At 46.2% G+C, this 19,587-nt stretch overlaps 1 protein-coding gene across 1 annotated transcript; it reads left to right on the top strand.

The window, feature by feature from the left end:
• The first annotated feature begins 8,494 nt into the window (after positions 1–8,494).
• On the top strand, positions 8,495–14,591 carry LOC144771938 (zinc finger BED domain-containing protein 6-like). Its single transcript, XM_078656168.1, has 2 exons — positions 8,495–12,261; positions 14,524–14,591. The coding sequence occupies exon 1, from the start codon at positions 8,672–8,674 to the stop codon at positions 12,254–12,256; it is 3,585 nt and encodes a 1,194-aa protein (XP_078512294.1). The 5' UTR covers positions 8,495–8,671; the 3' UTR covers positions 12,257–12,261; positions 14,524–14,591.
• The last annotated feature ends 4,996 nt before the right edge of the window (positions 14,592–19,587 follow it).

The raw sequence follows: 19,587 nt of genomic DNA on the forward strand, positions 1-19,587 counted from the left end.
ACGCCTGGCAGATATTAGAAGCACCTTCAACACAAGCTTTACTGTCAATAAATGTGGTAAGAGGCAAAATATTCACCGACCCAAAATAGAAGCTGACAAGTAAAAATACACAGAAGCAGATAAGCAAATGCAAAACGTGTCCTGCTTCTAGCCCTACATTTGGGGGCTATTACGAGTTTGGCGGTCCGACCGCGAAAAGCCGCATCTGTGACCACTAGGAAATCCTGCGTCTTTGGCCATCTGAGCACCGTATCATGAGTTTGCTGAGGGACCGCTGGTGTGCCGGTCATGTGGTGGTCTTGCATTAGTGGGCATTGTTTTCCAATATATATTGATACCTGTGTGACTTTCTAACTGGATATGTGTACACATATGCATGATATATGTTGAAAAATACCACCTATCCATTGCAGGAGTCCAACCCATATGTGGGCAGTCCCGGTAATGGTAAATGGTACCAATGCACTTAACTGTATTTCGTCACCGATGGGGTCATATTCCTTGGGGTTAAGATACTCCTATGCAGGAGGGGCCTGAAGAAAAGGATCCACTTCAAAATTTGCTGAGAAGAACTGGAAAGGGGTGCCTATACAACCCAAATCCTCCGCCTCCGCCGATCTTTAGGTGGCAGTCTACCAGATATCAGTGTTGCGGTGAAGGTGAGCTGCCTTCCTCCGTCCCCAACACCTGCGGTTTGCTGGCAGTGGCGGCAATCCAGCGGCGGTCTCTGCTCAGGTAACACTCCCAACTCATAATTTTTATTTATTGTATTTATTTATTACAACTTTACACAGTATACAGTGGTGGACAAACAAAACATTTAAAATGCAGAGATATACAAGATCAAACAATCAAAAAGGATGGCGATGGGCCAGGGTGCTGAGAACATAGGAAAAAGGGGATACAGGTGTATGGTTCCAATTAAAGTTGGAGTCAGTAAAAGAAAACAACGTCCCGTATATTCTTGGCGGGGAAAATAGGTGATCTGGGGAAGAAGCAATAGTCTTAGATTCATCTGGTACAGTGTGGTGGTTGTGGTCAGGCATTAGATGAGGAATTTACCCATGAGGAAGATTTTGGCCTCCTTCTTGAAGCGTGCTAGAGAAGGGATTCTTCTGATGTCAGGTGGGAAAGAGTTCCAAATTCTTGGTGCTGCTCCAGTGAATGCCCTATTGTAGGTTCTTTTTTTCTGTAATTTATTATTTTGAGAAACAAGGGAACCCACTCGGTAGGCAAGGACCAAGGGTCCTAGTATTATCTTAGAACAACGGTCCTTGACAAGAGAGAATATGATAATTAACGAATAATTATAGGCCACAATATGCACTATATTAAGTAAGGTGTCCAGCCGGACCACCGGATTTAATCAATGAAAATAATGCAAAACAATATCAAACACAACAAATATGAAGTGGGACACAATCCTGAATCCACAGCATACAACAGGGCTAAACAAACACAAGGGGGGTAAAAAGGTTCATCAGGCAATTTTTCTTTTGTGAGAAGCTAGTACATGTGGAACCTAATATCGTAGCTTTTCTCATGTAGTAAAAACATAATTATGTCACACAATGGGGAACTGGTGTTTAAACTACATCTACTGTCGACGGCGTTTCGATCCTATAAGAATAAAGGATCATCATCAGGACAACCAATGTACTGCCTGAAGGAGCAAGCCTGTAATCAAAATTGGGGAAACAAAAAGACACAAGGGACATTTGTTTAAAATCTCACCTCTACCTTCATTGCATAGCATAACCGATTGCATGCCATGCCTTAGGTGACAACCTGCCATACGTGTTGGTGAGTGTCCTGTCTGGTGACATACAACCTGGACTTCAGTGATTGTGACAATGAGATAAACAACCAATGTATGTGGTACTATGTGGGTCGTGGGGTGAGGGGAGAGTGCTCCATGCAAGGATGACGCGGCGGGAGGGTTATCATTTGCTGAAGGGCACGTGAACTCCCTGGGGGACCAAGGAAGGGGACAGACAGGATTACCTGGATGCAGAGAGCAGGAGTAGGAGCGAGGAATTAATCCACGGGTAACCAAGGGCCCGGACGTGGCGCGGCTTAAAATTGGCTATGGGGGTGAAGGGAGAATGAAGCTCATGAGTGGGCCAGCATGGCTACCAAGGGGTGAACCATGAAGGTAAACAAGGGGAGGATGCTTACCTAAGGGGAATTGACAAGGCAGATGGCCACAATGAAGACCGCAGCAAGGTTGAGGATCAAGATAGTGGTAATGATCTAGAGGGAGGGAGGAAAGATAGGGAATGTGTCCACTCAACCAGGTGGGAAGGAGCGATTCGAGGGCAAGGCGCTTACCAAGTAGTTAAGAAGTGCTTGTCCCCGGGAACTGAGGATGTAAGGGTGGAGGTCCACGGAAGATCGGAACCTGTGGAATGAGTGATGGAGAGGGAAGTAAACCCACTGTGGTGGGAGATGGGGGCGTCATATGGGAGTCACTGGCGGTCCGCTTACCTAGTGCTCAGGTGAGCGGTCTGGGTCCGGAGGGATTTAAGCGGTGAGGGACGGACCAGTAGAATTAATAGGAGTGATTCGCGGAAGGCAACCAACAAAAAACATGCTATGAGTGTGTAGCAGTGGAGGAGAGAGGACGCAGACACGGTAAGCGTCCTCTCTCCTCCACCGCTACATCCTCATAGCATGTTTTTTGTTGGTTACGGAATTCCGTGGAGTTGCATAAAAACGTTAAGCTCCACTCTAGTTTTAAGTTATATTTAATATTAAGTGGGTACACGCACTTGAGGCAAATTAAGCCTAACTGGACGATGGCTAAAAGTTGAATTACTCTTGTGCTCAGACCACATATGAGGTGAAATATGATTGGCTGGATTTTACCCCACAAAGAAGTAATCATGAATGGGCTTTGCCAGTTGGAATGTGTTTCAGCCACACACACATCAGCTGAAGCTAGCAGTGCTCACATATTTGTGAGACTTGCAGGCTTCAGAAATGCTCTCAGTTCCTTAGGCTTCCAGACGTGCCTCTGGGGTCCCGACCCTAACAGGTATTTTCCAGATCACCCTTAGGTGCTGACCTTGAGAGATAGTTTCCAGATGCCCCCTAGGTGCTGACAGTGACAGGTAATTTCCATATGGCCCCTAGGTACCTGGCTGATGAATGAGAGCAGGGTTACAGGAGGATGATATAAGTTAATGGTGAGGGTGGGGGGGCACTAAGGACCCTTCTAACACACAGCATTTCAGTCATAGTTACCATTTAGACACTCACCACTAAAGTCTGATTCCCTTACCCCTCCCAGGCTGCCTGGACCCACATACATACAGTATGGAGGCAATGGGCCTGCTCCACACCTACACAGCGATTAGTAGTGTAGATCCGAAGTTACGCTGCCACCTTAAGCAACTGACAAGCTGGCACACTTAGGATGAGCCAGCTCATAGAAACCCTGCGCTTAGGCTTCTCTCAGAAAAATGCACAGCCTCGATATAGGGGCCCCTGTCCATATCTGCCCCTCTGACTCCCAGACTCTGCATGGAAGAAGTCCCGGGCTGGCACTTCAAAGGAACATATTAGAAGTGCCGCTGCTTCATGCCAGTGAGGACCGGCGCACTTCAAGCACTGGGACACACCACCTAGAACACAACAACCAAAGGGCTCCCACAAACAATGCACAGGACGTGTACAGAAGCTGCACTACACAAATACGACCAGCAATCCTGTTTGTAAAGTGTTGAGTCCCAATGCTTCCTGAATCTACAATCCATTGATCCAACTTTGTTTTCTTTATAGATTGCATGTTCTGTCCCTTTCATTGGGCAAACGTTTCTGATATTTAAAAGCTTAGTGGTTTTCTAAATGTTCACTTTCAGGGGACTTTGGGTTTCTGATGTTAAAAGTATGTTCATAAAGCCTAGTCATCATTTTCCTTTGTTTTACCAATGTATTATTTGCCACATAGGTATTTCATACAAGATATTCAACTGTCTATGTCATAGGTGACAAAATTGCAGATCTTATTGGGTGTGCCTCATCTGGTGTGTTGATTCTGACTCCAGTGAAGCAGTGGAGTAGTCGGCCACGTTGCCCAAAATCCTTCTGGGCATTTGCAGAGGCGGGGTATTCTTTCCACAGAACGTCATACCGATCAGCACTGGACTTGCCTGGGTGAATACTATGCAAGAGTGGGCCTGTCTTAGACCTGGGCGAAGAACTACGCTCCGTTCGCGGAGCTTGCGGAGTTTCGGCAGCTCCGCGTTCCGCGGAGAACGCGTAGCTGTCGATAACTCCGCGATCCGGTGCGTAGCGTAGTTCTCGCGCGCTGAATAACATTATCGCGTGCGCGGCAATGGCTTACCTTCGTTCTGCGTTAGTTTTTTCCTGGTCGCTTGTGCCACCATGTTTGGAAACACTCTCGCACAGTCCCGTGCGACTGTGCGAACGCGATAACGTCATTTTGATGCGAGATAGCGTCATAAGGATGCGCGAGGATGCTTTTTGGTAAGATCGAGTTGCCGAACACGCAGAAACTGCATTCTTGCACAGAATAACTCGCGAGCATGTTAAAACCATAATAAATTACCATTTTGGTTAGGAAAAAAAAGCAAAAAACCTTAAAGTTGTACCTTTGGCTTTATTTTTAGGGGGGAAGGACCCCTCTTTTTGTTTCTACTCTTGTTTTGCAGAGTAAGGAGGAAGGGCTCTTGAGTTTACAACTTCCTGTTCCTGTCCACCAGGCTCCTCCCAGTGCTTTGTCCATGTGGTGCTCACTTTCCTTTGGATTTTGAGCTGGAAGGATCACTTTCTGTCTGTGTTGGCTGCATTACTGATTTACCTTGGATTTAATGAGGACTTTTTGAATTGGAATTCTCTTTTTCAAGTAAGTTTGTGTAATGTATGAGTGATGTAGACTTGTGCTTGTTTGATTTGATTTTTTTTTTAACTACAGTATTCAATCCTGGAATGAAATTATTGATGGAGGCCTGTACTTTCATGAGGTCCCAAATTGTAATTTTTTTCTAACATTGCATTTTGTGGAATTTAAAATGTTTCTAATTTTTAAGCCAATATCTGACCCTAGTACCCCATGTAGTTAGTGTGTAGGCATGCATGAGTTCATTGTATTAACTTTCTGTGGTTGGCCTGGCCATGTGTTGGCGGCCATTTAATGTTTCCAGCCACTTTGCTCTTGCCATAGGCCTCCAACCTTGTGGCCTACTCTGGCAGTAGGCCATAGGTACTACTCATAGGGTCATGAAAGTTAATCAACTGTTTTTGTGGTGTACCCTTAATGTGAAAATCATGGATGGCTTGGATTGATATAGAAAATCTTATTTTTATGTGTGGGGTATTTCTGGTTTTGGGTGTGTTTAAACTTTAAATACTCTGTCAATTTCTGCCATTAGGTAACCCTAGGAATACAGCTTGGGTAGTTTTGGTAACTTCGCACAGTGTGAGCACGTGAACTTACATTTTTTGTCTTGTTCGCGCACTCAATGTACTTGCTCGGGAACGCGAACACGACTTTTTATTCCGTTCGCGCTGCCGAACATGCCGATTTAGCATTCTCGCGGACAATATGTCCCGAGTTGCATAAAAGTTTCTCAAAAATGTTGCAGGTCTTTCTTGTGCACCTAAAAAGTCCTCATTTATGTTATGTTGTCATTTTGGTAGTAGTTTTCTCTTTTTGGAGCATGGACCACTTCCATTTTCTGTCCTCTATGTAATTTTTTTTTTTTTATTGGGGTGGGGTGACCAATTTGGGCGGTGGTGTGGTGTGTCCATTTTCTGAAGCAAAGCATTGTCCCTTTGCCATAGGCATTATTGTCTGTCTTCTCTTTCTTGTCATGTTGTTGTTGGTGGCCAGGCCATGTGGTGGCGGCCATTTTGTGTATGCTTCCTTTGTGATTTATTTTGCCATGTTGTTGTTGGTGGCCAGGCCATGTGGTGGAGGCCATTTTGTAAAGTTGTCCATGTTGTTGTTGGTGGCCAGGCCCTATGGTGGTGATCTTTTTGTGTATGCTTCCTTTGTGATTTATTTTGCCATGTTGTTGTTGGTGGCCAGGCCATGTGGTGGAGGCCATTTTGTGTATACATCCTTTGTGATTTTGCCATGTTGTTGTTGGTGGCCAGGCCATGTGGTGGCGGCCATTTTGTGTATGCTTCCTTTGTGATTTATTTTGCCATGTTGTTGTTGGTGGCCAGGCCATGTGGTGGAGGCCATTTTGTAAAGTTGTCCATGTTGTTGTTGGTGGCCAGGCCCTATGGTGGTGATCTTTTTGTGTATGCTTCCTTTGTGATTTATTTTGCCATGTTGTTGTTGGTGGCCAGGCCATGTGGTGGAGGCCATTTTGTGTATACATCCTTTGTGATTTTGCCATGTTGTTGTTGGTGGCCAGGCCCTATGTCGGCGGCCATTTTGTGTGTCCTTCCTTTGTGCTTTTGCCATAGGCATAGGCCTCCAACCTTGTGGCCTACTCTGGCAGTAGGCCATAGGTACTACTCATAGGGTCATGAAAGTTAATCAACTGTTTTTGTGGTGTACCCTTAATGTGAAAATCATGGATGGCTTGGATTGATATAGAAAATCTTATTTTTATGTGTGGGGTATTTCTGGTTTTGGGTGTGTTTAAACTTTAAATACTCTGTCAATTTCTGCCATTAGGTAACCCTAGGAATACAGCTTGGGTAGTTTTGGTAACTTCGCACAGTGTGAGCACGTGAACTTACATTTTTTGTCTTGTTCGCGCACTCAATGTACTTGCTCGGGAACGCGAACACGACTTTTTATTCCGTTCGCGCTGCCGAACATGCCGATTTAGCATTCTCGCGGACAATATGTCCCGAGTTGCATAAAAGTTTCTCAAAAATGTTGCAGGTCTTTCTTGTGCACCTAAAAAGTCCTCATTTATGTTATGTTGTCATTTTGGTAGTAGTTTTCTCTTTTTGGAGCATGGACCACTTCCATTTTCTGTCCTCTATGTAATTTTTTTTTTTTTTTTGGGGTGGGGTGACCAATTTGGGCGGTGGTGTGGTGTGTCCATTTTCTGAAGCAAAGCATTGTCCCTTTGCCATAGGCATTATTGTCTGTCTTCTCTTTCTTGTCATGTTGTTGTTGGTGGCCAGGCCATGTGGTGGCGGCCATTTTGTGTATGCTTCCTTTGTGATTTATTTTGCCATGTTGTTGTTGGTGGCCAGGCCATGTGGTGGAGGCCATTTTGTAAAGTTGTCCATGTTGTTGTTGGTGGCCAGGCCCTATGGTGGTGATCTTTTTGTGTATGCTTCCTTTGTGATTTATTTTGCCATGTTGTTGTTGGTGGCCAGGCCATGTGGTGGAGGCCATTTTGTGTATACATCCTTTGTGATTTTGCCATGTTGTTGTTGTCGGCCAGGCCATGTGGTGGCGGCCATTTTGTGTATGCTTCCTTTGTGATTTATTTTGCCATGTTGTTGTTGGTGGCCAGGCCATGTGGTGGAGGCCATTTTGTAAAGTTGTCCATGTTGTTGTTGGTGGCCAGGCCCTATGGTGGTGATCTTTTTGTGTATGCTTCCTTTGTGATTTATTTTGCCATGTTGTTGTTGGTGGCCAGGCCATGTGGTGGAGGCCATTTTGTGTATACATCCTTTGTGATTTTGCCATGTTGTTGTTGGTGGCCAGGCCCTATGTCGGCGGCCATTTTGTGTGTCCTTCCTTTGTGCTTTTGCCATAGGCATAGGCCTCCAACCTTGTGGCCTACTCTGGCAGTAGGCCATAGGTACTACTCATAGTAGGGTCATGAAAGTTAATCAACTGTTTTTGTGGTGTACCCTTAATGTGAAAATCATGGATGTCTTGGATTGATATAGAAAATCTTATTTTTATGTGTGGGGTATTTCTGGTTTTGGGTGTGTTTAAACTTTAAATACTCTGTCAATTTCTGCCAATAGGTAACCCTAGGAATACAGCTTGGGTAGTTTTGGTAACTTCGCACAGTGTGAGCACGTGAACTTACATTTTTTGTCTTGTTCGCGCACTCAATGTACTTGCTCGGGAACGCGAACACGACTTTTTATTCCGTTCGCGCTGCCGAACATGCCGATTTAGCATTCTCGCGGACAATATGTCCCGAGTTGCATAAAAGTTTCTCAAAAATGTTGCAGGTCTTTCTTGTGCACCCAAAAAAACAGAATTTGTCATTTGGTTGTTGTTTTGGGAGCCTGGGCAGGGGTTTCTTTGTATGTGTTTTTGCGGTGTTATGTTTACAACCTCTGTCTTAGCCATGGGCTACTTATTCCTTGCACATTAACCTGTCATGTGCAGCAGGCATCCTCGTTTTTCTGTCCATATTGGTATCTATAGGCCTGCTTGACTTTATTGGTTCTTTCTAGACTTCATGTGGCCTTTGAGCTGTGGTGCTGCTGGACTGGTATTATTAGTCTTCTGTTTTGTCTTTTATACATTGACCTGTGTGTCTTTCAATTGTTCATGTTGCCTTACTGCTTGTTTGACTGATGTTGTTCTGCCTTCTTTACTTGTAGGTGCACAAAAAAGACTGAGGAGGTGCTGGTTGTTTTTTCATCCATCGCTCGTTCTACTGCCAGACGGACGTCCTTCAGTTGTACGCCACGTGTGGTGTGTGACTCATCTGACCAGACATCTCTGCAATTTGTGCTGCTGTGAGCTGACTGACATCAGAAGAAGATGGGCCCTAAGAAAGCTACCAGGTCCTCCACCACAAAGAAAGTTGCTGCGAAGAAGGAACAGCAGAAGGAAGTGTCACTTAAGTCTGGTATGGACCCCAAAACCTTTTTTGGCACCCCAAAAGGTACGCCTGCAGCAGCGGGGTCTGGGGTGCAAGCTGGGACCAGCACATCTGCATTAGTGGGGGCAAGCCAGCATCCCAGGGCCAAGCACATGATGAGGGTCGAAGAGGTAGCCAGCCTTCTGCTTGCGAGCAGTGATACTGAGCCAGAACTAAACTTATCGCTGTCTCAAAGTAGTACACAATCCACGCAAGATGGAAGTGCTCAACAACCACCGCCAGCAGTAGATGTTCAACAACCACAACCACCGCCCGCAATAGGAGTTGTTCACCCACAACCACAACCACTTCCCGCAACAGTTGTTGAACAACCACAACCACCGCCCGCAACAGTTGTTGTTGAAAAACCCCAGCCCGCAATAGTACTTCCTCAAGAACAACAACCACCATCTCCGCACCAAATAGTAGTAGTTGTTCCTCCCGAAGTCGGGGCAGTTCAGGAAGTAGAGCCTCCTTCCGAGCAAGAAGAAGAGGAAGCCACTTCTGTAGGTGATCTATTTCCTTTGAATTCACCAAGGGAAAGGAGGGTTAGTGCATCGAGTTCTTCGCAAAGCATCCCTTCCGATGACCTTGATACGGATTGGCAGCCACAACTATCTGCGCATTCAAAGGAGAGACATCCCAAGAAGACCATGCTAGGAAAAAGGAAGTTTCCAGGCAGGCTTGAACTTATGGAGGTCGATGTAGGTGAGCAGGATACTGCTGGTGATAAAGACGGGTCTGACACTGTCATCATCACAAGCGTTATTCCTGGTGCAGAGGATGTAGAGACCAACATTTTCACCCTATCCAGAAATGCTGCAATGACTGATGAGCAGGTACCACGCATAACTCCTACACACTCAACACCCACAGTAACACCAGCTCCAATTTTTTCAACAGCGAAGGCCCGGCAGCATCCGACATCCAGCAGAAGCGCCACTTCAACAGAAGGAGGTAGTGGCAGTACTAGGACTGAGCTGTCCCATAGTGAAATTCCACAATCCTCCAGTCCATCCGGCATTGGCAGTGGGTCCTCCTCTTCCTATGGCAGGAGACAAAAGTTTACCTCCCCAGTGTGGGACTTCTTTACGGTTCACCCAGTTCAGGAGAACATTGCTGTATGCACCATTTGTCATGCCAATGTTAGTCGTGGTAAGCTTGGTACAAACTATGGGACTGGAGGCCAAACGACCCATTTGAAAAAAACACACGTGATCAGGTGGGAGAACCACCTTGCAAGCTTAAAAAATGTTAGCACTCGTGTTGGTGGGGATACAGTGGTACAAGGTCCACTCATGGTTGACCAGGAGGTAGAAGAAGAGGGAGACGATGACCTTCTATCTAGGAGTGGTACACAATCGACCCCTGTCGCCAGCACTGGAGTGGTAAAGTCCACATCCTCCGCATCTGCAACTTCTCAGTGGCACCAGAGTCAGCTGGAAACACCAAGGAGTGCAAAGTCTGCGATGCAAGGTGGTCCGTCTAGCACAACTCAAAGACATGCAAAGCAGCTTACCATTCCTAGCATGTTAAGGCAGGAGGGAAAGTACGAGCGGAACCACCCAGTAGCACGTTTATACAATGCCAAACTTGCGAAAATGTTAGCACTGGACCTTCTCCCATTTTCATTTGTTGAGGCTGTTGGATTTCTGGAATTAGTGGCAACCCTCTGCCCAAAATGGAACGTTCCCAGTCGCTACTATTTTGCCCGAGTGGCTGTTCCAGCACTACACCACGATGTGCTGGAATTGATTGGGAAAGCCTTACAACAGAGTGTTGTCCATTGTATCCACCTGACAACAGACATGTGGAGCAGTTGCGATGCTACAGATTTCATGTGCATCACCGCACACTGGATCTCTTTTGCAGGTGTTAAAGACAAGTTAACTTCAGGCCTCCGTGACGTTGCTGGAATTTTTAATGATACGCGCAGACATGCAACTATAGCCATGTTTGGTATGGACAAAAGTCATACTGCTGAAAACATTTTGTCTGACTTTAACGACAAGGTCTTTGAATGGCTGAAACCAAGAGGCCTTAAGATTGGTTTTGTTTCCACCGACAATGGCAGTAATGTAGTGAAGGCAATGAGAGAAGGACATTATTTCAGGGTACCCTGTTTGGCACACTGCATAAACTTAGTCGTGCAAGACTTTCTGAAAAATGAAGCCAAAGTCAGCAACATAATGGCCATCTGCAGAAGAATATGCACGCACTTTAACCATTCTTTCAAAGGACGGAAGCTGCTACGGGTCATTCAGCAAGAGCATAGGTTGCCAGTCAAAGCACTGATCCAGGAGGTCCCAACACGTTGGAACTCAACTTATTTCATGCTTGAGCGTCTCTTTGAGCAGTACATCCCACTGAATGCTTATGTCATGTCAAGAAGATTAGGGGATCCTACTGTTAATCTTAAAGCCCTGACCATTGAGATGTGGCAGTGGGACCTCATTAAATGCATCACAGAGATGCTACAACCCTTTGAGGTCTTCACACGTGCAGTTAGCAGGGAGGACTGTACTATGGGCCAAGCCATCCCATTGTTGTACATGCTTGAGCAACAGGTGAAGGAGGTCTGTGAAACATACGAAGGTGACGAACAAAAAGTTGATGCATATACCTTAGCCAAGGGCTTAGTCAACCGCTTGTGTGAAAATGTAAGGCTCAACAATATTGTGTCAGGTGAACATTACATAACTGCAACAATCTTGGATCCACGGTACAAATTATTTGTCAGCAGTAACGAAGTAATTCCATTTTCAGATGAGGATGTTGACAAGTACAAAACTTCCATAGCTGCGGAAGCTAATGAGTTAGAAACTGAACGGCTGTTACTTAAAGGCCTGCCACTGCCAGCCCAGGCCAGTCCAAGTACTCCTGACGCAAGTTCTTCACAGCGTGAGAGCAGTGCGTCTGCTTTCCAGCAGGCACCAACAGTACCAAAAGCAGCACCTACACGATCTGATTCAGCAGACCCAACCAAAAGCATAACTGCTTTTTTTCTACAGAAAGGGATGGGTAAGTCCGTTGCTGTTGCAAAGGGAAAAGAGGACCAGCAAAGCCGAGCACCAATGAACATTGAGCGGATGGTTCAGGCCTATCTGGATGACACAACAGAGGTGTTCATGGAGCAAAGCCCATTGGTCTATTGGTATGAAAGAAGGAGACAGTGGCCAGTGCTGAGCAGGCTGGCGATAAAGTATCTGGCTTGTCCTGTAGCCAGTGTCTCCTCTGAGCGGGTTTTCAGTGCTGCTGGTGCCATTGTCACATCGAAAAGGACTAGTCTCTCCCCCAAAAGCGTGGAGCGGCTGACAATGATAAAAATGAATCAACGCTTCATACCACCAGACTATCAAGTACGTGAATCACCGCCGGATGAAGAAAGCGAGTGTGAAGAAGACGTCCTCACTACTGGGTTACATGACCTACTTCTGTCTGAACGCACAGAGTTTGAGGACGAGCTCCTCTTCCCTGACAACTAGGACAGGTATATTAAAGGAATGATGCAATGCATTGCATAGGATTGTTTAGCCGACTCTGAGCAAATGTGCATGGAATTAAAGTATACTAGTAGTAACTTCAGACTCACGTGATGGGCAATTTTCCCATGTTATTTAATAATATAAATTATTTATGCACTTGTGACCCTACTACTACAGGTGCAGTCAGTACTTAATTTATCGTTCGTAGTTCATGTTCATGTTGCACAACGTACATTATTTGGTGAAACAGTCCCCCCTCCACCCCCCCAACAAACACAAATGAACTTCAAATGTTTTCTTGTGAAAATATCTTTGTTTTATTTTTATATTTTCATAATGATAATAGAAAAATAAAAAATATAACAAATGTAACCCCCTGACCCAGAGCTGTCCCTACCCTCCCCTAACCCCAACCAAATTTCAACCCAAATGTACACCCCAACTCCCACATCCCACCCACCAACAAAAGGATTAAAAAAGGGGCAAAAAACAGGGTCCATTTCAAAGCCGGCGGGCTTTCAGGTGTTTGTCCACCAGTATCTTCACACGCTCCTCTAGACCGTCCTCCAGCTTCTTCCGCTGCTCCTCCAACTTCGCTACCCGGCGGAGAATCTTTGCTTTGAAATCACGGCACCTACACTTGCATGCATGTTGTTGTTGTTGTGGGGGGGCCGCCGAAGATGTAACAATGCGGCGGTGGGCGGCTGCCTGACCACGGCGACGTAGTCCTGCAGGCTTGGGGCCCGGGGCATTGGAAGAGGCAGCAGCTGCTGCCGCCGCCTCCTCCTCCTCCTCCTCGGCCTGATCCACCAGCCGGCGGTAGGCCTCTACAATTGCCTGCAGTTTCCGCTGCCGGGCCCGGACTGCCAACTCCTTCCTTGTTGGTTTTTGGGAAGGAGTAACTATAAAGAAAGAAACAGAATTGTTGTAATCCAAACTCCCCGCAAATCAAGAACACAACATTGATTCAACACATAGTGGGCGGCACAGTAGCACTAGCAAGCAAGCTGAGTACCAGAAATTGTGTTGCGTCTATCTTGAACATTCTACAGCCTCTATTAACTTTTTGGACTTTTTGGCACGGCATTATGCCTGCCCTATTAGCATGGGTGTACTTCAACGGTCACACACATTAGAACGAACACCTGTCTTTTTCATATCTCCTTTTGTATTATATACTCTGATTCCGGGAAGGCGGGAACACTCTCAAAGTAACATTAATTAACAGGGGGCAGCTAGTAGCACATGTCTAGTAAAGACTATAATACTTTATACCGCGCAACAAACCTTATTTGGTTTGTGTTTCACCAGCAACGACCCATGCACCCAGTCGTCCCCTCCTTCCCTTGCCTTTGGGTTTGCCCAAAACACCGCTGCTGCTGAGACTATCCACTAACCACCGGTATTGGGTGTGTCTCCCAACCACGCTGGCAGCTGTGTTTTCCCCTTTACATGCTTTAACAACAACCCATGCATCCGACTGCTATCAGCCACTTGCATTACTGTAGTGGTAATGCTTAGCATGCTAATGACAAGTAAAGGTAACATCATATATTTTCCAGTAGAGTACAGTGAGAAAGTTTTCCCCTCCCACCAAGTAATGCAGATCACTATTGAATGTAACTTACCATCGCCCGCCGCTGTTGGCTCCCCCCCCACTGCTGCTGGTGTAGGTGCCTCTGTTCCTCCTGTCCCCACCGGGATCGCTGAAGCTGCGCCGCTGTCCCCGTCGGCACTGGTCGATGGTAAGGGTTCTGCACCTATAAAAATAAGTACACCTTTTTAGATGGATGCACAGCCCCCTTTGTACTTGTTCACCAAGAATGGAGTTCTTCAAAACAGTTAAGTACAACGTACGTAATCAGTATGAGTCCACATTGCATAGTACAGCAGAGTCACTACACATATTAGCATTCATTGTTATGGTATGGTACCCAAGCTCATCTCATCTGTCCTGCTACTCTAGTCCTTGGAAATTGGAAGTGAACTATGTAACCTTTGTACATCAATGTATCCAGTTTTGCGCATGTTAACTCGCAGCTTGTTGCGCAGTACGAGAAGACGCTCTGGGGCAACACATCATTGTTCAATGCATACACCTGAAGAGGTGGGAAAGTAAAAGGGCCCGTATTTAAGTTTTCTATGTGGATTGTGGAATAGAGTTTGCTTACAGGTTACAACTTCTTTTTAGCATGGCTGCATAAAACTGGCATAAATGTATTTAATACTGTCTAACGTGCACCACTTTTGTCATTATTTTTCGGCAGGTGAGAAGATTGCCTTCTACGAAGCGGACATTTCCATAGCTTACAAAAAAAGAGGAATATCTGACCAGTACACGTTGGTGAGAGGTCTCCGATAGTTGCCACATTTCCCTATTGTGCACTAGTAGCTGTACAAATGTTGATTACTTTATTATGCCTGTTTTAACTCTGGATTTTTTCTGGTGGGCCCTTCAACGTATTGGACGGAACAACTTAAAAACATTGATGTTACTTACTTACTTCTAACAAAATAAAGCTTTTGAATGACCACTTTGACTCTGAAGTTTATTTTCAGTGTCTGTTGTCTTAGAGACTCACACGAGTGAGTGAGCAAAAGGGGGTTTCTTAGGTAACGGTTTGTGTCCTAAAAGCATTCGGCATCTTGTTATTGGGGTTCAGGAGTGTGATTTGAACAATAGACCAATGACTCAGGCCATATAGGCTGACGTTCAGTGAATTGTGCGTTCCTCAGAGTTCTGTGACTGAGGTGTAAGTAAGGTCCAACCTGCCTATCAGTACCAACAACATCCAATTTTCGTGTGCATAGTTACATAGTTGTGTAATATGTATATAACTCCATAGGAGATAGAAGAATACCCACAAGACTAGTAGTGGTATACTAACGTTTACAAAAATACTAGACAAACATCATTCTGGATGCATACTTGGTTGCTGTCAATTGACAAAGCACTGCAGACACATTACAGAGGAAAAAACAAGCACTGTTGGACTTACTGGGGACAGCAGCAGGATCCTCAGTAGAGGAGCTCTGTGTAACTGGTGGTTCACCCGCCGACTCGGTCCCTGTATTCTGCTTGCCCCTGGGTTCTGTGGTTCATGTAAAAATTAAAATAATAAACAAAGAGAAAAACATTGAGTGCTGTGAAACATAGACATCATTGCAAATCACACTGCTACAGTGGAACAGAGCCGGAGGCAACAAATCCATGCCAGGGGCCGCAACGCAAATATGTATCCATCCTTAGAGTATTATTAAATTAAGGATATCTATTGGTGCGGTGGCCCCTGAACTTTGGTGCCCCTGTGCAGTTGCACAGCTTGCACATGCCCCCTAGAGCCGGCCCTGGCTGAGGTAAGAAGAACAAAGTAACGTTAGCATTCTTTGCAAGAAAAGGATTCGATTCATGCAGAAGAGAAGGCCGTGAAAAAAATGCTACAATATGCAAACAACGTACAATTATCCATCCACCGCTATTTCACTGACGGACAAAGGAAGGACAAGACTCTATTAATAGCATTAACTAACTTCAGTTCTCAACAATAAAGAAAATCTCACATCAATAAACAGCAACAGCTAGCGCCAAGTTGAAACAACACGCAAGAGCCAGTGAAGAAGAAGAACACTGTCATACAATGACAGTAGATATACCGGAATACATCGCAAATGTAACTAGGGGCAACAGTCATCGCGTTACTTATTCAGCCAATATTTGCAAAGATACAATAACAATATTTATACAACTATATATATATATATATATATATATATATATATATATATATATATATATATATATGTATAGAACTATATATATATATATATATATATATATATATATATATATATATATATATACACACTTTATTTTTGGGGTAGCCACTCACCAAGACCCACAACCTCCACACCAAGCAGGTCCAACAGGTCCTGCTCCCGGTCCAAAATGTCGGCCCAGCGGTGGGACAGCTGATGGTGGGTACGCCGGATACCGGAGCAGCGGAAGACTGCACGGCGCACCTTCGCCCACCGCCGGAGACGCTCTTCAATGCGCTGGTAGCCGGAGCCGGGCCTGCCGCCTGCTGCCAAAGTCAAGGGGAGGTGACGTTGGATAAAAAAGACCAGGGCGGCCACCTCCTCCTCCCCAAAAAGTTGGCGGGGCGTCACTCCTGCCGGGCGCATTTTGCCGCAAGGCAGCCGGGTTTTTTTAGGCACAGCCGCCTTGCCCTTTGAGCCGCCGATGCTGCTGGCACCCTTCACCATGGTTCTGGGTGGAGGGGAGAAGGAAAGTTGAAGACAAAAAGGTTAGGGGAAGAAAGAAGAAAGATAAAAGAAGGAAGTAATATAAAACAAGAGAAAAGTTGCAAAAAAAGTGGTAAAAGTAAAAATAAAATGAGAAATATAAACCTAGGCACAGACAGAAATAGGTAAGAAGTAAAGAAAGTTAGAAAAACTGAGGGAAAAGACCAGGATGGAAGAGATAGGAGTGAGATGCTAAAGTAGGCCCAAAACCATAGCCAGAGTGTGAAATCGAAGATGGCTCTGCCCGTCGCGACCGCCGCGGTAAGTTCGCGCGATATTTGACGCGATCACGCACTTTGGCAGTGCGAACGAGAAGATGAGTTCCCGAACATGTCTAACACAACGCGAACACGTTACTTGTGACCCGGAACCGGAAATAAGGGAACGCAAGCGGGCGGGACAAACCTCATTGAGTAACTTAGCGCGCTAGCTATTGCGAGCATGCAGGCAGCGCCCCGAACACGCGCACCGCGCTCCCGAAGACGAAAAACGGCGCGCGAACGGGTCTAGCAAGCTACTACGCATGTCCGCGGAGCTACGCGTAGCTCGCGGAGTGCAAGTGCGTCTTCGCGTAGCTTCGCGGAGTGCGGCTACGCGAACTACGCCCAGGGTTAGCCTGTCTGCACTCGTACGAGCCCACAGCAGGCTGGGTTGAGCCCACCCCATTTAATCTGATACCCTGCTCTCTTATGTAGCCCAAACCTACACGCCCAGTTCTAGCACTGTAATTCAATCAATCAATCAATCAATCAGACCCGTGAGGGTCCCAAGGTGCTGAGGGGAGGGGGGGTGCTGCTACTGCTCGAAGAGCCAGGTCTTGATGAGTCTTCTGAAGGCGAGTAGGTCTTGGGTCTGCCGTATGTGGGTAGGGAGGGTGTTCCAGGTCTTGGCGGCGAGGTAGGAGAAGGATCTTCCACCGGAGGTCGTTTGTTGGATGCGGGGGACAGCGGCAAGGGCGAGGCTGCCGGTGCGGAGCTGGCGGGTGGGGGTGTGGAAGCTGAATCTACTGTTCAGGTAGGCTGGTCCGGCGTTGTGGACTGCTTTGTGTGCGTGGGTGAGGAGCTTGAAGGTGATCCTCTTGTCAACGGGGAGCCAGTGTAGGTCTCTCAGGTGGGGGGTGACGTGGCTGCGGCAAGGGACATTGACGATCAGTCGGGCGGAGGTGTTTTGGATGCGTTGTAGTCGTCGTAGGTGTTTGGCTGGGATTCCTGCGTAAAGTGTGTTGCCGTAGTCCAGTCTGCTGTTGACGAGGACCTGTGTCACCGTTCTTCTGGTTTCGGTCGGGATCCACTTGTAGATCCTGCGGAGCATGCGGAGGGTGTTGTAGCAGGAGGAGGAGACAGCGTTGACCTGCTTAGACATGGAGAGGGGGGAGTCGAGGATGAATCCTAGATTGCGTGCATGGTCGGTGGGTGTTGGTGTTGTTCCCAGTGTGGTCGGCCACCAGAAGTCGTCCCAGGCTGAGGGGGTGGGTCCAAGGATGAGGACCTCCGCCTTGTCCGAGTTCAGCTTCAGACGGCTGCTCCTCATCCAATCGGTGACGGCCTTCATTCCCTCGTGGAGGTTGGTTTTGGCGGTGTGCGGGTCCTTGGAGAGGGAGAGGATGAGCTGCGTGTCGTCAGCGTAGGAGATGATGTTGAGGTCGTGATGGCGGGCCACTTGTGCGAGGGGAGCCATGTAGACGTTGAACAGTGTTGGGCTGAGGGATGAGCCTAAGGGGGACGCCACAGATGATGTCGGTGGCTTCGGATCGAAAGGGTGGGAGGCGGACGCTCTGGGATCTTCCGGAGAGGAAGGAGGTGGTCCAGTCAAGAGCCTTCTCTTGGATTCCGGCTACTAGGAGGAGGCGTGCCTTTAGAGTGTGATGAACACAAAAACACTGGGTCTGGGCTCCCACGGGCATTGCTTGCCACACTTATGTAAAGAACAAAACAGTTGCAATTGCCGCTAATTTGTCAAACTAAACATTTGTTAAATAAACATACAATCGAAACAATATGTTTAATGAAATCAATTCTGTTTCTTTTAATTATTTTGCATTTTCATTTAAACACTTCTATTTGAAATTAATTTTTCAATATATTCTACAAAAATTAAAAACCTGGAGTGCACAGCAAATATCATATACAGTGATAACAAACTTCTTGAATATTTACAGTGAAATACAACTTGCTCACCATTCAATCTTCATTCATACACCACTCAATCCATTACAAACCAAACAGACTGACGACAAAACATAAATGATTCGAAAAATTGCTGGATAAATTCTCCAGCAACAAAAGCCAAATGTTTTTTAACCAATCTATACAAATATTTCCTCCTTAATAATTCAATTCACAGTTTTTTAGGCTGTTAAAGGGGTCTACGCGTTTCGAACTACCATTCTTGCGTAGTTCTCTTCAGGACCAATCTGTAATGAAAAGATAAGATCTATTTTGGGATGGGAAATTTTAACAGGGCACTGCCCTGCCCCAAAACTCCAATGTCCTCACCTACCTTGCGCTCGACAACACAAGCTTGATGGGCTGTGATCCCAATCTACAAAACATCAGTAAATGCCAAAGTCAGAGATGCATTCAAAAAATCTAGCATGCTGGCAGGCAACCTTGCTTTCATACACCTGACTTACTTGGGGATTGAAGGTGCACTCGCGGACTCGCCTGGCTCGCCTGTCTGTTAGGAGACAAAAACGTATGCCCAGTTGGTAACCATCCTGCGTGTAGATTAACGGAGGAAAACGGGGAAATGCACGCACTGTATACCTAGTTTGGGTGAGTCAGGCGTGTTCTATGCAGAAGCGGTTCTGTCGCCTTTGTTTGCTTTCAGTTTAACCTTGTTGGCCGTGCTGTGGAAACAAAGCAAGGGAGGCGCGTTGGTAAAATCGTTCCGTTTTTTCAATAATCGCGGTGGTAGTTAGAGGCAGACTGCCATAGTTGCGACTTACTCAACAGTTCGAGGCTCAATCAAATCTGTGGCTGCCGGCGTACGGACACTGCTCTAGTTAGAAAGCACTTCCTGGTTGCCCT

Source organism: Lissotriton helveticus, chromosome 8 (genome assembly GCF_964261635.1).
Source record: "Lissotriton helveticus chromosome 8, aLisHel1.1, whole genome shotgun sequence".
NCBI lineage: Eukaryota > Metazoa > Chordata > Amphibia > Caudata > Salamandridae > Lissotriton > Lissotriton helveticus.

Bases quoted from the DNA above. Each gene is read 5' to 3' on its own strand.
- LOC144771938 (XM_078656168.1), top strand. From the start codon at position 8,672: ATGGGCCCTAAGAAAGCTACCAGGTCCTCCACCACAAAGAAAGTTGCT.